Source organism: Myxine glutinosa, chromosome 1, assembly GCF_964187855.1.
Source record: "Myxine glutinosa chromosome 1, kmMyxGlut1.1, whole genome shotgun sequence".
Taxonomy (NCBI): domain Eukaryota; kingdom Metazoa; phylum Chordata; class Myxini; order Myxiniformes; family Myxinidae; genus Myxine; species Myxine glutinosa.
In genome coordinates, this window is record NC_136261.1 from 224571924 (window position 1) to 224592233 (window position 20310).

Genomic DNA, 20310 nt, shown 5'->3' on the forward strand with positions numbered 1-20310 from the left:
CATGAGGACGAGAACAGGGCGTGCACAGAGGGTCATATTCATCCACCGATGCCCCCCTGACCCAATGAGGATGAGGTCCTTTTCGTGTTAAGCAGGACGTTCTCCGAGCACTTAAGCATTTTATTTGTCGTCTACATTGCTTGTATCTATTGTTTTCAAACGTGTCGAGTCCCACACCAAGCCAAATGATTCGCACTCTGGGATTTTTTTTTTGGGGGGGGGGGGAATACCATCCATATATTTTTACCTGCAGTGCACATACCAGGTAATTTATCTCCAGCAAGGCAAGCCTGCTCCTGGTAAAACAACACGGGTCACTGATGTTATTAATATGAGCACCAACGGTTTATTATAATATACAAGTACTTATTTTGAAAGCATATTTTCATTTCAGGGTTAAGGTTTTTATTTCGTAGTTAAATACTGAAAAGTATCGGTATTGGATAGGTATTGGAAATAATTGAAAAATTATTGGAGTCCTTTCAAGTTTGTGACCGTAATAAGGGAAAAAATTTTTTTTAAGGCAATAATGAAATTGTGATAACATGATCGTTCTAGCTAGCGAAGATAACTACCAATTCATAATGAACACATGTTGCGATTCTTCTGCAGGGCTCTTCCGCCATCTGCTCAAACACTACTCACCAGCCTCACCAGCTCACGGTAAGCCCTTTCTTGATCTGGTTCTTCATATATTCAGACATCTGCTGTGATCTCTCTCCATGTACACTACCGGTCAAAAGTTTTAGAACACCTCAATTTTTCCAGTTTTTATTAAATTTACGCAGTTTAATTTCTCAATGTACTCTCAAATTAAGCATAGAACAAATGAACAATTGGAGATAAAAAGGAAATCATAGAATCATTTTGTTTAACAAAATTTAATTTAAATGTTTGACTCAGCAAAGTAGCCACCTTTTGCAGATATAACTGCCGAACACACTCGTGTCATTCTTTCTACAATGGAAATCAAATATTGTTCGGGAAGTTCTTCCCAACACTGTTGCAGACGTTCCCACAAATGTGTTGCACTTGTGGGTTGCTTTGCTTTCACCCTTCTGTCCAGTTCATCCCAAACCAGCTCGATGGGGTTTAAGTCTGGAGACTGTGCTGGCCATTCCTTGATTTGAAGCCTACCGTCTTGTTCTTTTCCTCAAAGGTAGTTTTGACATAGCCTGGAGGTGTGTTCAGGGTCATTATCTTGCGTAGGATGAACCCCTGACCAACCAGGCGTACACCAGAGGGTATTGCATGGCGCTGCAAAATGCTGTGGTAGCCCTTTTGGTTCAGGGTGCCAGTCACTCTGTGCAAGTCGTCGACCCTGGATCCAGCAAAAGAGCCCCAGACCATCACGCTTCCTCCTCCATGTTTGACAGTTGGTGTCACACACTGAGGAACCATCCTTTCACCTACTCGACGGCGTACAAAAACCCTGTGTGATGAACCAAAGATTTCAAATTTTGATTCATCGGTCCATAAGACCTTCTTCCAGTCTTCAGTAGTCCACTGGCGGTGCTTCATGGCCCAGGCAAGCCTCTTTTTCTTATTTTGCCATCTTAGCAATGGCTTTCTTATTGCCACTCGACCTGTCAAACCTGCAGCTCGAAGTCTTCTCTTCACAGTTGAAAATGAGATTTGCTTACTTCAACCAGTGTTAAGCTGTGGTTGAAGCTGTTGTCCTGTGAGCCGCCTATCACGCAAGCTGTTGACTCTCAGAAACTTGTCTTCTGATTCTGTTGTGGCTTTGGGTCTGCGAGACCTCTTCCTGTCAGAGTTTCCTCCAGTTTCCAATATACTACTTCCTGCAGTGCAATATTGTCCAAATAATGCTTCAGAGGGTGTAATAACAGTCTGTTCCAATACTGCTTTTAATTCAGACAGGGGGTTTGTAATCAAGTAATCAGCAGAGGTTGGGACACCTGTAGGAATTGTTTGCATCAACGTTCAAGGCTTAATTTACTTACCTTGCTGCAGAACAGCTGTAAGTTGTTAACCCATTACTTGTTCCCTGAAGAAGGCCTTTTTTTTACAATATAACTGTGCAATTTACATTATTTTCCCGTTTTTGCTAACCTAAACTTTTTTTTTAACCTCGAGCAGTTTACTGCTTACCTTTGTATCATTTCAGGTTATTCACTGGACTTGAATTGCTTAAATTTCAATAAAAACTGGAAAAATTAAGGTGTTCTAAAACTTTTGACCAGTAGTGTACATCTTGGCAGGGCTATTGGTCAAATTATGATAAATTTTACAAAGTATGCCAGTGTTTATCACCGTTGTCTGGAATGCGATGTACTGTGCTGCTGAATGGCTTTATTTATTTATTTTTTATTTTGGTCATACCCCTCAAAATGGCTTTCAGTAAAGAATTGGCTATGATGGCTCCACAATTGAAGCTTGTTGCTGACAGACGAGCATTTTTTTTGTTTTGAAATGCCAAATATGTATTGATCAAACTCTTCAAGAGGTTAGAGAACATAAACTTGGTCATATACACATTCCTTGGCAGTGTAGAGTAGGCTAAAAGGCCGCCTTTTGAATTTCCAGTACAGGCTCTGTTGTATTACCAGTAGCAATTTAACAGCATTTTAAACAAACTCAGTGACACAAGTATGCTAAACCAACTGATCGACTGGTTTTACCCTGTCTCTATTTTGAATTTTCCAAAACACTGGGATAGGCTTTTGGCTAGACTGGGCTGGGCTCAGATATACCCAGAGATTCAGCTTCGCTGCAGGAGATTGAAATGATTTTTAGGGCCTTCGACTCCATGGCATCAATTTGTGAAAGGCTTACCTGAAATGCCTACAATGAAATCACAATTATATACAATCCTGCATTATTTTAAATTTAAAGTGAGTTTAATTTGAACTCGGTATAATTGTATGTATATGGGCCAGTTTCTACATCCTCCTTTAGATGGAAGAACCAAAACATCATAATTTGTCCAAATATTTGAATTGAACTCTTACAGATTGCACTCATTTGTCCTCATTCGACAGAGCAACAGAAACAATAGACATCAATGCCGAGACGCCCACCGAGATACAAGAGGTCGATTTGGAAACGATCATCAGACAGGTAAATCTCACTTAATTTCAACAATTGTCATCAAGGCTTGTAAGGGCATTTACAAATTTTCCAAGCGACCCATTTCCGACAGGCCATAGCACTCTGGGAATAATTACCAGAATCCATCAGTTTAAATTCAAATTTGACCCCATCCGAGTATGCCAGTAATTGCTTTAAGCAGATCTGTCATACTCAGATGTGGTCTACCTTACATCTCATTAACACCATCGGTTTTTAATATTGCTCTGTTTATTTTGTAGAACAATACCATGGTAAATTCATAACTAAGCGAAGAACAGCACCTGCGAATGAAAGTGTCATCGACAGAAATGCAAAATTCTATGTGGATACCTCCCTCGATAGGAAATCTGTCGTGAAACAAAATGAGCGATCAGTAATGCGTCTTCTGTTGCTGATACAAGCGATGACCTCGTGATGTCATATCGGTAGCCATTTGTGCAAGAATTATTTGAGGTTTGTTTTCCGACCAGGTGTCCAAGTTGCAGCGTCGGCTTCTTTCCCTGGAAGCAGAACGGGAGGTTCGCATGCAGAGAGACTCCATTCTCACGTCGCTCTCCCTCGCTCTTTGTTTCATTAACGTCTGGCTCATTCTCCGTCGCTAATAAATCGTATTTCCCCATTTCTCCCCTCATGTACAACTCGTCGTGTGTGTGTGTGTGTGTGTTACAGGCAGCTTGATCCACACTGCCCTTGCACATTTTCCAACAGTGTTTTACCAAAATAATTAATCTTTATTGTGTTTTGGTTCATCGGTCAAAATTATCCTTTGTTCTTTATCGAATACTTTAGCTTCCTCTATTTCTGGTATGTACAAAATTGACCATTTATTGTCCCCTCACTTTGCGTCTGATTATAGAGTATTAAAATGTTCTTTATTTATGAGCATAATTTTGCTTTTTTGCACTGTGCAGACTGATGTTTTCCAAAATTCCAAAAGAATCCTGTGTTTATATACTAACAGAAAAATGTTCCTGTGCATCTTTGAGACCTATATAAAATGAATGCATGACAGTTGGTCATGTTAATGTTTGTCGTACAGGAAACAAATGTATAAGTCAACAGATTTTGAACGCCATGTTCATCGGGGCTCGAAGAGGGTTGGGGTCAAAATTCCTAAAACTGTCTATCTGGTGTAACCAACATTAGTGTCGACAAATGCGTAGCAATGGCACCTCGTTGATGCCACAAGATGATTGAAAAAGGCTTGTGGTATGTTATTCTAGATCTGTTCCAAGACCTGTCCCAATTAGGCCAACATAACTGGCTGCTTTGGAAGACGGCACAATCGTCACTCCATTTCAACCCAAACATGTTTTATTGGAGAAAGATCAGGTGAAACAGCAGACGAGGCATTGTTCTGTTGTGCTTGGAAATCTGACTACATCCTGCTGCTACGTCCACGAGCTTGCAGGAATGGGAGGATGTGGCATCGGATAAATTTGTCCCGATGCCATTGATCACTTCGATCTGGGCCATATGTTGAGCTGTGATGCCTCGCCATACCATCACACGTCCTCTGCCAAACCATGAACGTTCCAAAACACAGGAGTTAGTGTTGGTGTTCTCCTACACGTCGATCCACTCTACAACAGCCATCACTGCTGTCAAGATGGAACCTGGACTCATCTATAAACAGGGCCACAGCCCAATCTTGAATCCTGAACCGACTATGTTGCCTTCCCAACTATACTAATCATGCATTGCAATGACGTTGCAATAAAATATGACGGACTGCTGGGCGTTGTGGTTGGATGTTATGCTCTCGTAACCGATCCCTTACAGTCGTGGCACTGAAACCAAGGAATGCTTCTGGCTGTCAAAGCTGCAGTCTGGAATTGATTCTTCAGGTACACCAAGCTGATGTGGTTATCTTGCTGAGGTGACGTCACATGGGGTCACCCAGAATATGGTCGATCTCTGGTGGCTCTAGATTGTCGATAACACCTCCAGTTTGACTATCGCTTCAGTAAACCCAAACGCGTAGCAACGAGCTTGTGCCATTCAGGTCATAAGCATGCTGATGGCATGTGGAAGCTTATTTTCAGAAACGTGGGACATCCAGATATTGATGCTTATAATTCAACAAATGTGTGAACTTAGGCTAGGAGAGGCCAAAGATCAGACTGTTGAAAATTGCTGAAAACCACGTGGAGAAATATCACGTGGCTAAATCATGTATAGTGAATCGGCCATACCATTGTCAGATGGTCATGGAAACCCATGAGGATATCAAGGCAAATTATCAAATTAGGCCACTCATCAATATAATTTTATGTGGAACTATTTACCGTGCACAGGAACTTTTTTCTGCTAGTCTATAATCATGCACCTCTATTAGTAATAGGTGTGCACAACCACCCTTGACCAATGTTGTGCAACGTCGGTCGAGGCCCTCACTTTTTTTTCTTCCATCCTCACTTTTTCACCTTTATTAGCTTTTGCATTCGTTGTCACCACAACCGCTTGACACAAAACTTTCAAAATAGGAATGCCTACCCGTACCCATGGATAGGTTACATGATGATTGGATGGAAAATGTGGCCTGCGTTCCGAAAAGTCAGTTTTCTGTAGGCACGCAATCGGAGGTTTCACTTTTTAAGTATCGGGAATAAACGGCCTCGACCTCACTTCGCTCGGCCAAACAATTATATCTCTAGGTTCAGATTTTAGTCTAACAAGTAATGACTCGCCATTCTGCCGAATAACATTTAGCAACTAGTGCATCGAGCAACCTGGCAACACCTCTGCTTTTCTTGCCCTCCACCATAAATTACACTAAGTCCATCACTCATAAAATCATCTTCCTCTTTTCATCTAACCTCAATTCCTGTTCTCATTTTATTTCAATACAAAATAGAGGCTCATGGAAGTGTGAGGTGACAAAGGGAGGAAAAAGGCAACATATTCACAGTGGGGCAAGCAGGGGAACAAGCAAGACAACTAACATATTCTCATGCATTCCAGCAGGGACCACCGACAACTAACAGGTGGTAAAAGGCAGGGACCACCGACATGTATTTGATGTGGAAATGATGGCCACAGAGACAGCTTCATCACGGGAGATTCAAATGACTTCCATCTCTGGACTCCGTGGCGTCAAGCTGAGCAAGGTGTGGTGCAGAGGCACCAGTCCAGAAGGGACAGCATTACTCCATCAAGCTGCAGATGAAGATCTTACAAATAGATTAAAGATGTGTCATGGAAAGACTTTACACTATGGAGGTTGCCCAGTCGAAAACTGGCTTTAGAGGTCATTCCTTTCCTTTAGAAGGCCGCTCACATCACCATCAATTTCCTTGTACATCACATGTGTAGTACCATTAACCAATGGCCACCTTTTTGATGCTGTTGTTGATACCCACATGATGCAACCACAGTGAACCCCACTCAAGAGATGGTTCAAACTCTTCATAAACAACCTGCTGTTTGATGCACCAATCATTAACCACTGATGTTTCTCACGGAAGTTGTGATGCCGTGTTGTTTAGTAATTGCAGCAAACCATCGTGGGTTGCATTGTCCCTGAATTATTTTTTTAATGAGGAAAAGCACGTTTTGGTATCAAGTAAAACAGTCTTCGATTGAAACCTACTTTTAAATATAATCCACAATATCATTTCTTTTCATTATAGTTAAATGTATATTGCTATAATTCATCAAATGTCGGTCCGTCCATTCTAAGGTACCACAAAAACGGCTCAACCGATCGCAACGATATTTTGGGTGGGTATTCCTGGGACCCCTGGAAGTAAAATAGGCTATTGTGGGGGATATCCCATAGAGGTGTTCGTAATTCACTAACACGGGACCAGTGGGACTATTGACGGTATGGGCGTAGCGTGCGCTCGGCTGTGGGAGCCACGCCCCTTTAAGAGGATCGGGCGGAAGTGATGGGGGATATAAAAAGAGTTCCGGTCGAGAAAAAGTCTTTTGGAAATAAAGGAGCCTTGAACAAGTCAAGAAGTTTTTAACCTCTCGTTGCCCGCAACTCCTACAATGGTGATCCCGTCTTGCTCTTGGACGTTTTCGGAGCTTTGAACAAACATGGAGACAAGCGCAGTTTCGATCAAACTGCCGGAGTTTTGGGAACGACAGGCTGCCGTCTGGTTCGCACAAGCTGAGGCCCAATTCGCCATTCGGAGCATCTCTGCTGACGACACGAAATATTATTATGTCGTGTCTGCGCTCAGCGGCTCCACGGCAACCAGGGTGGTGAGCTTTCTCCAGGATCCTCCAGGGGGCGCCAAGTACGAGACGCTAAAGGCACTGCTGTTTGATACCTTTGAGCTCACCGAGGCTGAGCGTGCCCGTCAGCTCCTTTCTCTACCCGGTCAGTGACTCCAAGCCATCAGAGCTGATGGACCACATGTTGTCTCTCCTCGGCAGCCACCGGCCATGTTTCCTCTTCAAAGAGCTGTTCTTGCAGCAGCTGCCAGGACAGGTACGGTCAGCCTTGGCCAACTCGTCTGTTAAGGATTTAACCTGGCTCACCCTGGCCAGGGAAGCAGACAAGTTTTTCTCCGCCAGACAGCAATGCAGTGTGGCTGCATGGGACCCCGCCCCCGTCGAGCCTACGCCGCTGGCGGGCACCGTTGTGGCCACTACTACGGGCCAGCGGCGGAAGCCCGCAGGCTTGTGCTTTTACCACGCAAGGTTTGGTCCCAAGGCCAAGGCATGCCGACCACCCTGCAGCTTCAGCAAGTCGGGAAACGGGCTGGCCGGCGCTCGTTAACTGCCATGAGCGTCGGCCGTTCGGGCAGTTTGTTGTTCATTTCGGACACCGACTCCGGACGTCGTTTCCTCTGTGACACAGGTGCCCAGGTGAGCGTTCTGCCTGCGTCGGCATTGGACCGGGAGGCTGGGAGTCACGGCCCCACCCTGGAAGCTGCCAACGGCAGTGCCATTCAGACTTTTGGTAAACGGAACGTGGCATTGTGTTTTGGCGGGCAGCGGTTCACGTGGGATTTTGTCACGGCGAGGGTGTCCACCCCCTTGCTGGGCGCCGATTTCCTCTGCGCCAATGGCCTATTGGTGGATGTTAAAAATCGGCGGCTCATTAATGTGGAGACATTCAGTTCATTTCCATGCTCGCTGAGTAGGTCCGGCTCGACGAGGCTTGCATGCACGCTCTCGACCTCTGATGAGTTCGCCCGCCTCCTCACCGAGTTCCCGGCCCTTACACAGCCCACCTTTTCGGCCGTTGTCGTCAGACACTGGGTGGAGCATCACATTCCAGCCACCGGCCCGCCTGTCTACGCCCGGGCTCGACGCCTCGACCCGGGGAAACTCGCTGTTGCAAAGGCTGAGTTCGACACGTTGGAGCGTCTTGGCATTGTACGACGGTCTGACAGCCCGTGGGCCTCGCCTCTCCACATTGAGCCGAAGCCAGGGGGCGGATGGCGCCCATGCGGGGATTACCGCCGCCTTAACGACGCCACTACCCCCGACCGCTACCCAATCCCGCACATCCAGGATTTTTCTGCCCGCTTGGCCAGTAAAGTTTTTTTTTCTAAGGTGGACCTCGTTCGTGGTTACCACCGGGTCCCCGTCCGGCCGCAGAACGTTCCTAAGACCGCGGTGATTACACCGTTCGGGCTTTTCAAATTCCTCCGCATGCCTTTTGGGCTCAAGAACGCGGCCCAGGCTTTCCAGCACCTGATGCACAGCGTGTTACGGGACTTGCCGTTTCTGTTTGTCTATCTGGACGATATTCTCATCGCCAGCACTTCCAGGACGGAGCATATGCTTCACCTCCGAGTGCTCTTTGAGCGCCTCAGGCAACACGGCCTTATCATTAACCCGGCCAAGTGCTTGTTCGGGGTGGCCTCAATTGACTTTCTTGGCCACCGCATCACGAGGGAGGGGGCTGTTCCACTGCCATCTAAAGTAGAGACTGTGAAGGGTTTTCCACGCCCCCTCACCGTCAGGGCCCTGCAGGAGTTTTTGAGCATGGTGAACTTTTACCATCGTTTTGTGCCCCGTGCGGCCCAGCTGATGCGGCCCCTTTATGAGGCCCGCAAGGGCAAGCCTACCAAATGCACCATTGACTGGACTGAGGAGATGGCCAAAGCTTTCACGGATGCTAAACTGGCCCTCGCCAGCGCAACCATGCTGGCACATCCTTCGCCCGATGCACCGATTGCTCTCACCAAGGACGCTTCGGACTACGCTGTTGGCGCCGTGCACGAGCAGTGGGTCAACGGGGCCTGGCAGCCGCTTGCCTTTTTTAGCCGGCAGCTCCGCCCTAACGAACGAAAGTACAGTACCTTCGATCGTGAGCTCCTAGGCCTCACGTTAGCTGTCCGACACTTTCGTTACCTGTTGGAGGCCCGCCCGTTCACGGCGTTTGTGGACCACAAGCCCCTGGTTTTTGCCATGGCCAAGGTCTCGGAGTCGTGGTCTGCCCGTCAACAACGCCAGCTCTCCTTCGTTTCCGACGGACATCCAACATGTTGCTGGGAAGGATAATACGATCGCCAATTGTCTCTCCCGGTCCATAGCTGGCGCTGTGCACCTTGGCATCGACTATGCCTGCATGGCAGCCGATCAGATCTCGGACCCGGATGTTCTGATATTCTGATATATATATATATATCTGATATATATATATATATACGTATATATATATATATATATAAAAAGTCTTCTGATATTTTGCCTTTTCATTTGGGCCTCCCAATTGAAGCCCCACCCACAGGGCGGGTACCGTTGCTCGTTTGTGCAATTCCTCATGCTACAGGTAATAAGGTGATCCTCCAGTACGTGCCTGGGTGCTCTCGTACATCGCTTTTGTCAAAACAAACACCTGTGTGGGTTCCATTGTATCCGTAGTACCATTATAGGCGCTGTAGACAAAGCTCAGTAAAAATGGTGCAAAACATGGGTGTATATATATATATATATATATATTTATATATATATATATATATAATGTATTTATTTCCCTGTAGTCAAATACACTGCATAGATCTGTAAGATACAAAGAAAAAAAAGATTTCAACCTGCATCAATGTTCATAGTTCAAGGATCTAACAAATGCCATCTGGGACTTTTTGGTTTCATGTCTCATAATCCTCACATGATAATAAAATCAAACTGTCACATTCCGTGTGACCTCGGTACATGTGTGTGTGTGATCCCTTTACTTTGTGGATATGCATACCTATTGTGAGGTTGAGATATTGCTTACTATTAAAATGTTTTTCATCCATGTTATGGAATGCACCGATTACCAAATGACGCTTTATCTGGTGAAAATAAAAGAAAAGAAAAGGAGAAAAGCAGGACAAAGTGCTCGTGTTCTTAGAACTGAAATACAAGGACTGCTGGTAGCACGAATGATGGAAATGTTCTCATGGAGCAATACTAATATATATATACGTATATATATATATATATATATTATATATATATGATGCTCAACGATTTACCCAAACCGAAACATCCAATTTTATTGCTGCATCTTGCCAGAGTCCTTCAATTGCAAAACCGCTGATCTCCCGATACCCGAGCAACAGGCGAAATGTGTAGTCTTGACGAACGACCTCATTCGTCCATTTGGGAGTTTCTGGGCGTGTTGGAGATACGAAGCAAGGAAGCTGTATTCCATCGGCTCCACCGGTGAGGCCTGAACTAGTTCAGGCCAGATTTGGGCACATTAATTAGTGTAGTTTATAGTGTAGTACAATCACCAGAAACCAAACATCACATCCATTCCAGCTTTCGTTGTCTCGAGCAACCAAAGCACCAAATGATCATCGATCCAAACCGTGACTGCAGTCCCCCAAGATGTGAGCATTGGTAATGTCCCAATAGCCTCACCAGTATGTTAGGGGATGGTGGGGTGGAAACCCGTGCAACCATCACGCCCATTAGTACAGACATACCCATTTGCGGCAAACGTCTAAGTTACTCCATTGCTATCCTAACCACCCCCCATTTTGTGTGGATAGAGCATCCACTTAACATGTACACAATGATCTATTACATGTGTGTGTCATTTTCAACATTCCATTTCACATGGTGACATTTATACATTGTACAATGTACATAAAAGGTATTTATATAGTGAATTAATTATGCATAGTGTCTTTAAACAGGTTCTTTAAAAATGAAACAAAGTCTCAGTTTGCCGTGGCATAACTGATCATATATAATTCTACTTTTTCAGATCATTTGACATTGTTGCACAGCGCATTTACACCTCGTGCACCGCCGCAAAACTGCACGCCAGCGCACGGGCAGACTTGTCCGGCCAACCGTTCATTCGTTACAAAAGCAACATGGCAGTTTCGGTATACCTGCCCCACGGGAGCAAATGTGCATCGCTCTTGGAGCCGTCCCATTTACAAGACAGGGATGTTCAAAGAAAGGGAATAATAATTAAAAAGTAACTGTACGTCACACAGCTCCTCGGCAACACGTTCGTTTTGGTTGCAGTATCCTGGAAGTCGTTTGTGCAAAATGCGTTCCGTCCGAGGTCAAAGTAACTCGCCGTTCCTTTTGTCACAAACCCATTGACGACGGACAAAGACGGCTTCACTTTATTGCCCCTCGGCTCGAGCACGAGGCCCGATTTGATTTCCACTGCAGATTGCACATGAAAGGGCGACCATCCTGAACTTCGGCTGGCATTTTGTCGATGGAATTGCAAAGTATATTTACAGAACACGACGTGTGTTTATAGAACCCCCTCGTGCCCATTTCTCCAAAATAATGGGAGTGCAGCCATTGCGTGGGCACATTCCTATGAGGGCCAGACCTTCGATGATCCTTCCCTTTGGTCTTTGTCATCAAGTAAACATTGCCAGGAAGCACTCAAAACAAGAAAGATAAAAATTCGAGTTGCAGTGCGTTGGACTGATAAGCCCCAGGACTGCAGTGTTGCTAAGCACCTCCTCCCCACCAAGCAGATCCAAGTGGAGCTTCCCACACCAGGGATCTTGCTGCACCTGCATTTGAACAAATAGGATGCCTTGAAAACACAGACTTTTTGTGCCTAATCTGCAAAAGATCAGCTTTTCTTTTTCATTCACCTCATTGTAATTGAAAGGACTGTAATGGTCCCCCCCCTCAAGGTGTCAGCTCTCCCTCAACCAAACAGGAGTTGGAACTCGATGTGGAGCAAAAGACCCCATTTGACAAAGATGATCGAGTCACATGACTGCCCTTCAGAAAGATCAGTGGATACCAGGGACAAGTGATCATGTCCAGCTATAATGTATGTGATCATGATCAGGATCATGTATGAGTGATCATGTATGTGGTATCCCCACGAACTCTTTACACAAACTCTCTTGCCTTTCATCAGGCAGACAAGATTCCCTATGCAAACCAAACCAGATCTCACTATGTAAATAAAAAATTTGAACGACAAGACAAAGATTAAAACAATAGACAAACAAAGCAGCAACAAGTGTTTCCTCAACTTACTGGTTCAGTAACAATATTCACATAGGTAAGGTTGATTCCACAACCAAACGCTTGTGGTAAACATGACAGCCACATCACAGCAATCCTTTTCACCCGCTTCGAATGCCACCACCAAAACAAACAACCTTTCATCACTCACCAGAATGCATCGTAAATATTCAGAACAGCCCATATGCGACAACCTCACAACCCGTCAAACTGTCGATGCGCAATGTCCAGGCGCTCAGCCACTGTGCGGAAGAACCCCGCCTGCTGCTCGAGCAGCGTGCGCGTCATGTCGGCTCCGTCGCGCACGCGGCTACTGTGGAAGGCGTTCATCTCTGCGAGGACGGCATACGAAACGACTCGGTTGCGTTCGCTCACGCGCCATGCTTCTGCTGCCGACATCTTTCCTTCGTCGGCAAGACGCTGAGATTCGCGGGCCTTGGTCACTGCACCTGGCCAGACAAGCAAAAGCAACTAGCATCGAGACTCTACAACTTTGGTATAAACAACAACAACAAAATTCACGATTTCATCATTTCAACACACTGCTGCACCCATTCAAAACAACAACAACAACAACATGCATTTTAAGGCCATTTTCCCTGCTAGAGCGGGGGTTAGCCTTGCGGTCCCCATGACAATCTTCTCCATTTTGCCCTATTTTCTGCATCCCTCCTTGTTAACCCCCTTGCCCGCATTTCTTCTTCCACCATCTTTAGCCAAGTCTTTCTCGGTCTTCCCCGTCCTCTACTTCCTTGTACATTCATTTCCATCATGCATGTATACATTTGATGAACCATGAACCACTCATGAATCATGCATGAACCCATTCAAAACCCAAACATTGAATCACATTTTCCCCTCTGACTCCTTCCAAGCTACTACTGCAGCAACTTTCACACAACACACATTGCACTATTTCCACATCATCATGCGAAATTCATAATAAGCAAACACACGTCCATTCCCTTTTGTCATCGAAACCTTAAATGTACCCTTTTTAACCTGCCTGGTCGAAGTTAAACTAAACGTTTCATATGACAAAAGAAAAACCCATCGCACCTTTCTGCACATGCAATATGTCCGTAAAGTTGGCGAGCAATCCTTGGTAGAGGCCCAAGACATCGAGCAATGGCAACAAGTCATTTTCGGGCTGCGCCGCAAAGATATCCCCGAGTTCAACGTAAGTGTTTCCCGCAAAAGTCAAGGCCTGTGTGAGCTGCTCGGTCCCATGCCCACTGTCCATTTCAAAAGCCTGGCCCATCGAGCGCAGAGCGTTGCCCATCCGATGGAACTCCCGTTTAAAAGTGGCATGGTGCTTTCGAGTGAGGTCCTGGGCTGTTTGCGACAGTTGCAGCACCGAGTCATCCATCTTTTTGGAGAAAGCCTTGAAATGAAAAGAAAAGAGAAATGCTTTTGCTTTTCTTCATCAAAGGACCACAAAAGATGACGTGAAGCACCAATGTTTTTTTGTTCTTTTTACTTTGTACAATTAGCCAATGGAAAACAAGGTCAACCTGTTCGAGCAATCATATTAAACAAGTTTCTGCCACTTTACGACATTTCTCGGATCAAATCGGTCTCAAAGGAGTGACGGTGCAGGTAGACTCACCTTGAAGGCCTCCATCTTTGCATCGACTTGGCTGGGCACGAGTTGAGCATTCGGTGTGCGCACCGTTTGGAAGAAGTTCGCACCGGTGAGTTCGTCCCGTTCGGCACGGCGCTTGCCCTCCTTCCACGCCCTCTCGTCACCACTCGTCAGAAAGTGATGGAAGGCGCAGGATTGAGACAGGACCGGATGCGCGGCGGTGTACACCAGCCACAAGGCCAGGCCGCGTCGGCGCTTGTGGATGAAGTCGGCCTCGAAACGCCCGGTCGCCTGTTTCTCGGGTAGCTGCGGTATGCACACAATCGGAAACTTCTCCACGAGACGTGCGTGCAGCCAGTCAAAATGCTTGTATCGACGACTGACCTGCAGGCCATGGCAGCATCAAGAAGGAAAGACAAAGCAATCGGACCGTGTCCTCCATACAATCCCAAATTATCATTACGTCGTGTGCAGCCCGTGCATCATTGCTGGTGATGTGGTGCCCCCTGTTTTCAGCAAGCCGGTGCTCATTTTGCCGACCTCGGAAGGATGACGGGCTGAACGGACCCACTTGGTCTTATTTAACGGCACGCCAGGGACTCGAACTCAAGACCTTAAGATCTTAAGGCCTTAACCATTAAGCCAACACCAGGCTTTGAATCCCAAATTAGATGCCTATTATTTATTTATTTCCCACCTTTTTATTTTCTTCCTTTGGATTTCCACCGGCACGTCTAAGCAGGTTAATCAGGTGGACATTTTGATTAATTGCTCATGGCATGACGTCACTCTTGTGCTTCAAACATTGAAATCTCCTCGTCGGACATTAAACAGACACCTCGTCTGTCTGGTTTAGTGGAAATGCTCGCCAGCATTTCTTGAGCACTCACAGTGGCGCTGCCTGTGAAATTATGTGGATGTTATCGAAGCAAGTTAAATAATGCCAATAAATACTAACCCGATTGCTCTTCGTTTGCACTATTTACAATTGGTCATCCAATCACTGGGAATAAAAGCAGCACCTCCACTAACCTCCAATAACAAATACTGTAATCAAAATGAAGATTAAAAGGCAAAATTCAGGAAGGTTTGATAGGTGCGGCCAAAATGTGTACAAGTACAATACATCATACACTAGAAACAAGCAAGGAAGTAAACAGGCAAAGATGACTGCACAGTGCAGTCGAGCAATCTCGTTACATTGACACCGAATTTTATTGCACAACATACGTCTCGGCAGAACACACACAAACATTCTCCCGCATCCCACACACTCAAACCTTCACACACACACAAACATTCTCCCGCATCCCACACACTCAAACCTTCACACACACTCAAACCTTCCCCCACATCCCACACACTCAAACCTTCACACACACTCAAACCTTCCCCCACATCCCACACACTCAACCTTCGCACACACTCAAACCTTCCCCCGCATCCCACACACTCAACCTTCGCACACACTCAAACCTTCCCCCACATCCCACACACTCAAACCTTCACACACACACAAACATTCTCCCGCATCCCACACACTCAAACCTTCACACACACTCAAACCTTCCCCCACATCCCACACACTCAAACCTTCACACACACTCAAACCTTCCCCCACATCCCACACACTCAACCTTCGCACACACTCAAACCTTCCCCCGCATCCCACACACTCAACCTTCGCACACACTCAAACCTTCCCCCACATCCCACACACTCAAACCTTCACACACACTCAAGCCTTCCCCCACATCCCACACACTTAACCTTCGCACACACTCAAACCTTCCCCCGCATCCCACACACTCAACCTTCGCACACACTCAAACCTTCCCCCACATCCCACACACTTAACCTTCCCCCACATCCTACACACTCAAACCTTCACACACACTCAAACCTTCCCCCACATCCTACACACTCAAACCTTCACACACTCTCAAACCTTCCCCCACATCCCACACACTTAACCTTCACACACACTCAAACCTTCCCCCACATCCTACACACTCAAACCTTCACACACACTCAAACCTTCCCCCACATCCCACACACTTAACCTTCACACACACTCAAACCTTCCCCCACATCCTACACACTCAAACCTTCACACACACTCAAACCTTCCCCCACATCCCACACACTCAAACCTTCACACACACTCAAACCTTCCCCCACATCCCACACACTTAACCTTCGCACACACTCAAACCTTCCCCCACATCCCACACACTCAAACCTTCACACACACTCAAACCTTCCCCCACATCCCACACACTTAACCTTCACACACACTCAAACCTTCCCCCGCATCCCACACACTCAACCTTCGCACACACTCAAACCTTCCCCCACATCCCACACACTTAACCTTCACACACACTCAAACCTTCACACACACTCAAACCTTCCCCCACATCCCACACACTTAACCTTCACACACACTCAAACCTTCCCCCACATCCTACACACTCAAACCTTCACACACACTCAAACCTTCCCCCACATCCCACACACTTAACCTTCACACACACTCAAACCTTCCCCCACATCCTACACACTCAAACCTTCACACACACTCAAACCTTCCCCCACATCCCACACACTTAACCTTCACACACACTCAAACCTTCCCCCACATCCTACACACTCAAACCTTCACACACACTCAAACCTTCCCCCACATCCCACACACTCAAACCTTCACACACACTCAAACCTTCCCCCACATCCCACACACTTAACCTTCGCACACACTCAAACCTTCCCCCACATCCCACACACTCAAACCTTCACACACACTCAAACCTTCCCCCACATCCCACACACTCAAACCTTCACACACACTCAAACCTTCCCCCACATCCCACACACTCAAACCTTCACACACACTCAAACCTTCCCCCACATCCCACACACTTAACCTTCACACACACTCAAACCTTCCCCCACATCCTACACACTTAAACCTTCACACACACTCAAACCATCCTCCACATCCCACACACTCAAACCTTCCCCCACATCCTACACACTTAAACCTTCATACACACTCAAACCTTCACCCACAATCCCACATCCTACACACTTAAACCTTCACACACACTCAAACCTTCCTCCACATCCCACACACTCAAACCTTCACACACACTCAAACCTTCCCCCACATCCTACACACTTAAACCTTCACACACACTCAAACCTTCCCCCACATCCTACACACTTAAACCTTCATACACACTCAAACCTTCCCCCACATCCTACACACTTAAACCTTCACACACACTCAAACCTTCCCCCACATCCTACAAACTTAAACCTTCACACACACTCAAACCTTCACACACACTCAAAGCTTCCCCCACACCCCACGAACTCAAATCTTTCCACACACATACACAAACATTCTCCCACATCCCACACACTCAAACCTTCCCCCACACCCTCAAACCTTCCCACACACACTCAAACCTTCCCACATACACCCCCCACACACAAACATTCTCCCACATCCCACACACTTTAAACCTTCCCCCAGATCCCACACACTCAAACCTTCACACACACACACCACAGACTCAAACCTTCCCCCACACACCACACACACTCAATCCTTTCCCCACACACCATGCACTAAAACCTTCCCACGCACTAAAACCTTCCCATGCACTAAAACCTTCCCACGCACTCAAATGTTCCCTCACACTCCACAAACTCAAACCTTCCCCCACACCCCACACACTCAAACCTTCACACATACTCAAACCTTCCCACACACTCCAACCTTCCCACACCCCCACACACTCAAACCTTCCCACACACCTCACGCACTAAAACCTTCCCATGCACTAAAACCTTCCCACACACTCAAATGTTCCCCCACACTCCACAAACTCAAACCTTCACACATACTCAAACCTTCCCACACACCCCCCCACACACTCCAACCTTCCCACACCCCACACACTCAAACCTTCACACATACTCAAACCTTCCCACACACTCAAACCTTCCCACACACCTCACGCACTCAAACCTTTCCCCACACCTCACGCACTCAAACCTTCCCCCACACCCCACAAACTCAAACCTTCCCACACACTTAAATCTTCACACACACCCCATACACTCAAACCTTCCCACACACACTCAAACCCCTTCCCCCACACACTCAAACCTCCCCCACACCCCACAAACTCAAACCTTCCCCCACACCCCACACACTGAAACCTTCACACACCCTCAAACCTTCCCACACCCCCACACACTCGAACCTTCCCACACACCCAACGCACTCAAACCTTCCCCCACACACTCAAACCTTCCCCCAGACCCCACACACTCAAACCTTCCCCCACACCCCACACACACAAATATTCTCCCGCATCTCACACACTTAAACCTTCCCACACACCCCACACACTCAAACCTTCCCCCACACCCCACAAACTCAAACCTCCCCCACACCCCACAAACTCAAACCTTCCCCCACACCCCACACACTGAAACCTTCACACACCCTCAAACCTTCCCACACCCCCACACACTCGAACCTTCCCACACACCCAACGCACTCAAACCTTCCCCCACACCCCACACACACAAATATTCTCCCGCATCCCACACACTTAAACCTTCCCACACACCCCACACACTCAAACCTTCCCCCACACCCCACATACTCAAACCTTTCCACACACCCCACATACACAAACCTTTCCCCACACCCCACACAAACAAACCTTCCCCCACACCCCACACACAAACATTCTCCCACATCCCACACTCTCAAACCTTCCCCCACACACTCAAACCTTCCCACACACACTCAAACCTTCCCACACACACTCAAACCTTCCCACACACACTTAAACCTTCCCACACACACTCAAACCTTCCCACACACACTCAAACCTTCCCACACACACTCAAACCTTCCCACACACACTCAAACCTTCCTACACACACTCAAACCTTCCCACACACACTCAAACCTTCCCACACACACTCAAACCTTCCCACACACACTCAAACCTTCCCACACACACTCAAACCTTCCCACACACACTCAAACCTTCCCACACAAACTCAAACCTTCCCACACAAACTCAAACCTTCCCACACACACTCAAACCTTCCCACACACACTCAAACCTTCCCACACACACTCAAACCTTCCCACACACACTCAAACCTTCCCACACACACTCAAACCTTCCCACACACACTCAAACCTTCCCACACACACTCAAACCTTCCCACACACCCCACGCACTCAAACCTTCCCCCACACCCCACGCACTCAAACCTTCCCCCACACCCCACACTCAAACCTTCCCACACCCCACACACTCAAACCTTCCCACATACCCCACACACTCAAACCTTGGTCCACACACTCAAACCGTCCCCCACACCCCCACATACTCAAACCTTCCCTCACACCCCACACACTCCACACACTCAAACCTTCCCCCACACCCCACCCCAAAGCCTCACCATGCACCTACAAAGCCTCCACACCCATCCTGCATCCAATGCCTCCTCTCTCCTCACCCAACACCTCCTCCCCCCTTCTCCAACTGTGTGGACCTCAAACATCCGAGGTCTCCACTCTCACCTGACAGACCTCTCAATCCATGCCACTGCCAACAAGTCAAGTGAATCCACTTGGATTCCGCCCAGGTTGGCACATGGAAATTATGATGTAGCATAATTATCATCTCGGGTCAAGATTTGAAATTATGCCATGGTTTTTGTAAAATTGCTACTAGTATTCACATTATGTACTTTCACCAAAACATACATCATCATAGAAACATACATAGAATTTGGGTCCTCTGGGTCATTTGGGTCCTCTGGGTCATTTGGGTCCTCTGGGTCATTTGGGTCCTCTGGGTCATTTGGGTCCTCTGGGTCATTTGGGTCCTCTGGGTCATTTGGGTCCTCTGGGTCATTTGGGTCCTCTGGGTCATTTGGGTCATTTGGGTCCTCTGGGTCCTCTGGGTCATTTGGGTCCTCTGGGTCATTTGGGTCCTCTGGGTCATTTGGGTCCTCTGGGTCATTTGGGTCCTCTGGGTCATTTGGGTCCTCTGGGTCATTTGGGTCCTCTGGGTCATTTGGGTCCTCTGGGTCATTTGGGTCCTCTGGGTCATTTGGGTCCTCTGGGTCATTTGGGTCCTCTGGGTCATTTGGGTCCTCTGGGTCAT

At 47.0% G+C, this 20310-nt stretch overlaps 3 protein-coding genes across 4 annotated transcripts in view; 1 reads left to right on the forward strand and 2 right to left on the reverse strand.

Moving 5' to 3' along the window:
• Positions 1 to 4829, forward strand: part of LOC137434357 (mitochondrial fission factor) — a 29952-nt gene extending 25123 nt beyond the window's left edge. Inside the window, exons 6-9 of one of the 2 annotated variants that reach the window (XM_078784258.1) lie at positions 613 to 663; positions 3003 to 3081; positions 3564 to 3611; positions 3763 to 4829. In XM_078784258.1, the coding sequence (XP_078640384.1) occupies positions 613 to 663; positions 3003 to 3081; positions 3564 to 3611; positions 3763 to 3771 (187 nt within the window). In that variant the 3' untranslated portion in view covers positions 3772 to 4829. Of the gene's footprint in view, positions 1 to 612; positions 664 to 3002; positions 3082 to 3563 lie in introns of both variants that reach the window. The other variant, XM_068127270.2, reaches the window with a different exon arrangement.
• LOC144891290 (uncharacterized) overlaps positions 1 to 20310 on the reverse strand; it is a 981422-nt gene that overhangs the window by 748282 nt on the left and 212830 nt on the right. The window lies entirely within an intron of this gene.
• LOC137434365 (sorting nexin-33) overlaps positions 9965 to 20310 on the reverse strand; it is a 31181-nt gene continuing 20835 nt past the window's right edge. The window contains exons 5-7 of the mRNA XM_068127282.2: positions 14123 to 14482; positions 13573 to 13897; positions 9965 to 12962 (exon numbers count right to left, since the gene is read on the reverse strand). Coding sequence (XP_067983383.2) covers positions 12709 to 12962; positions 13573 to 13897; positions 14123 to 14482 — 939 coding nt within the window. The 3' untranslated portion in view covers positions 9965 to 12708. The remainder of the gene's footprint in view (positions 12963 to 13572; positions 13898 to 14122; positions 14483 to 20310) is intronic.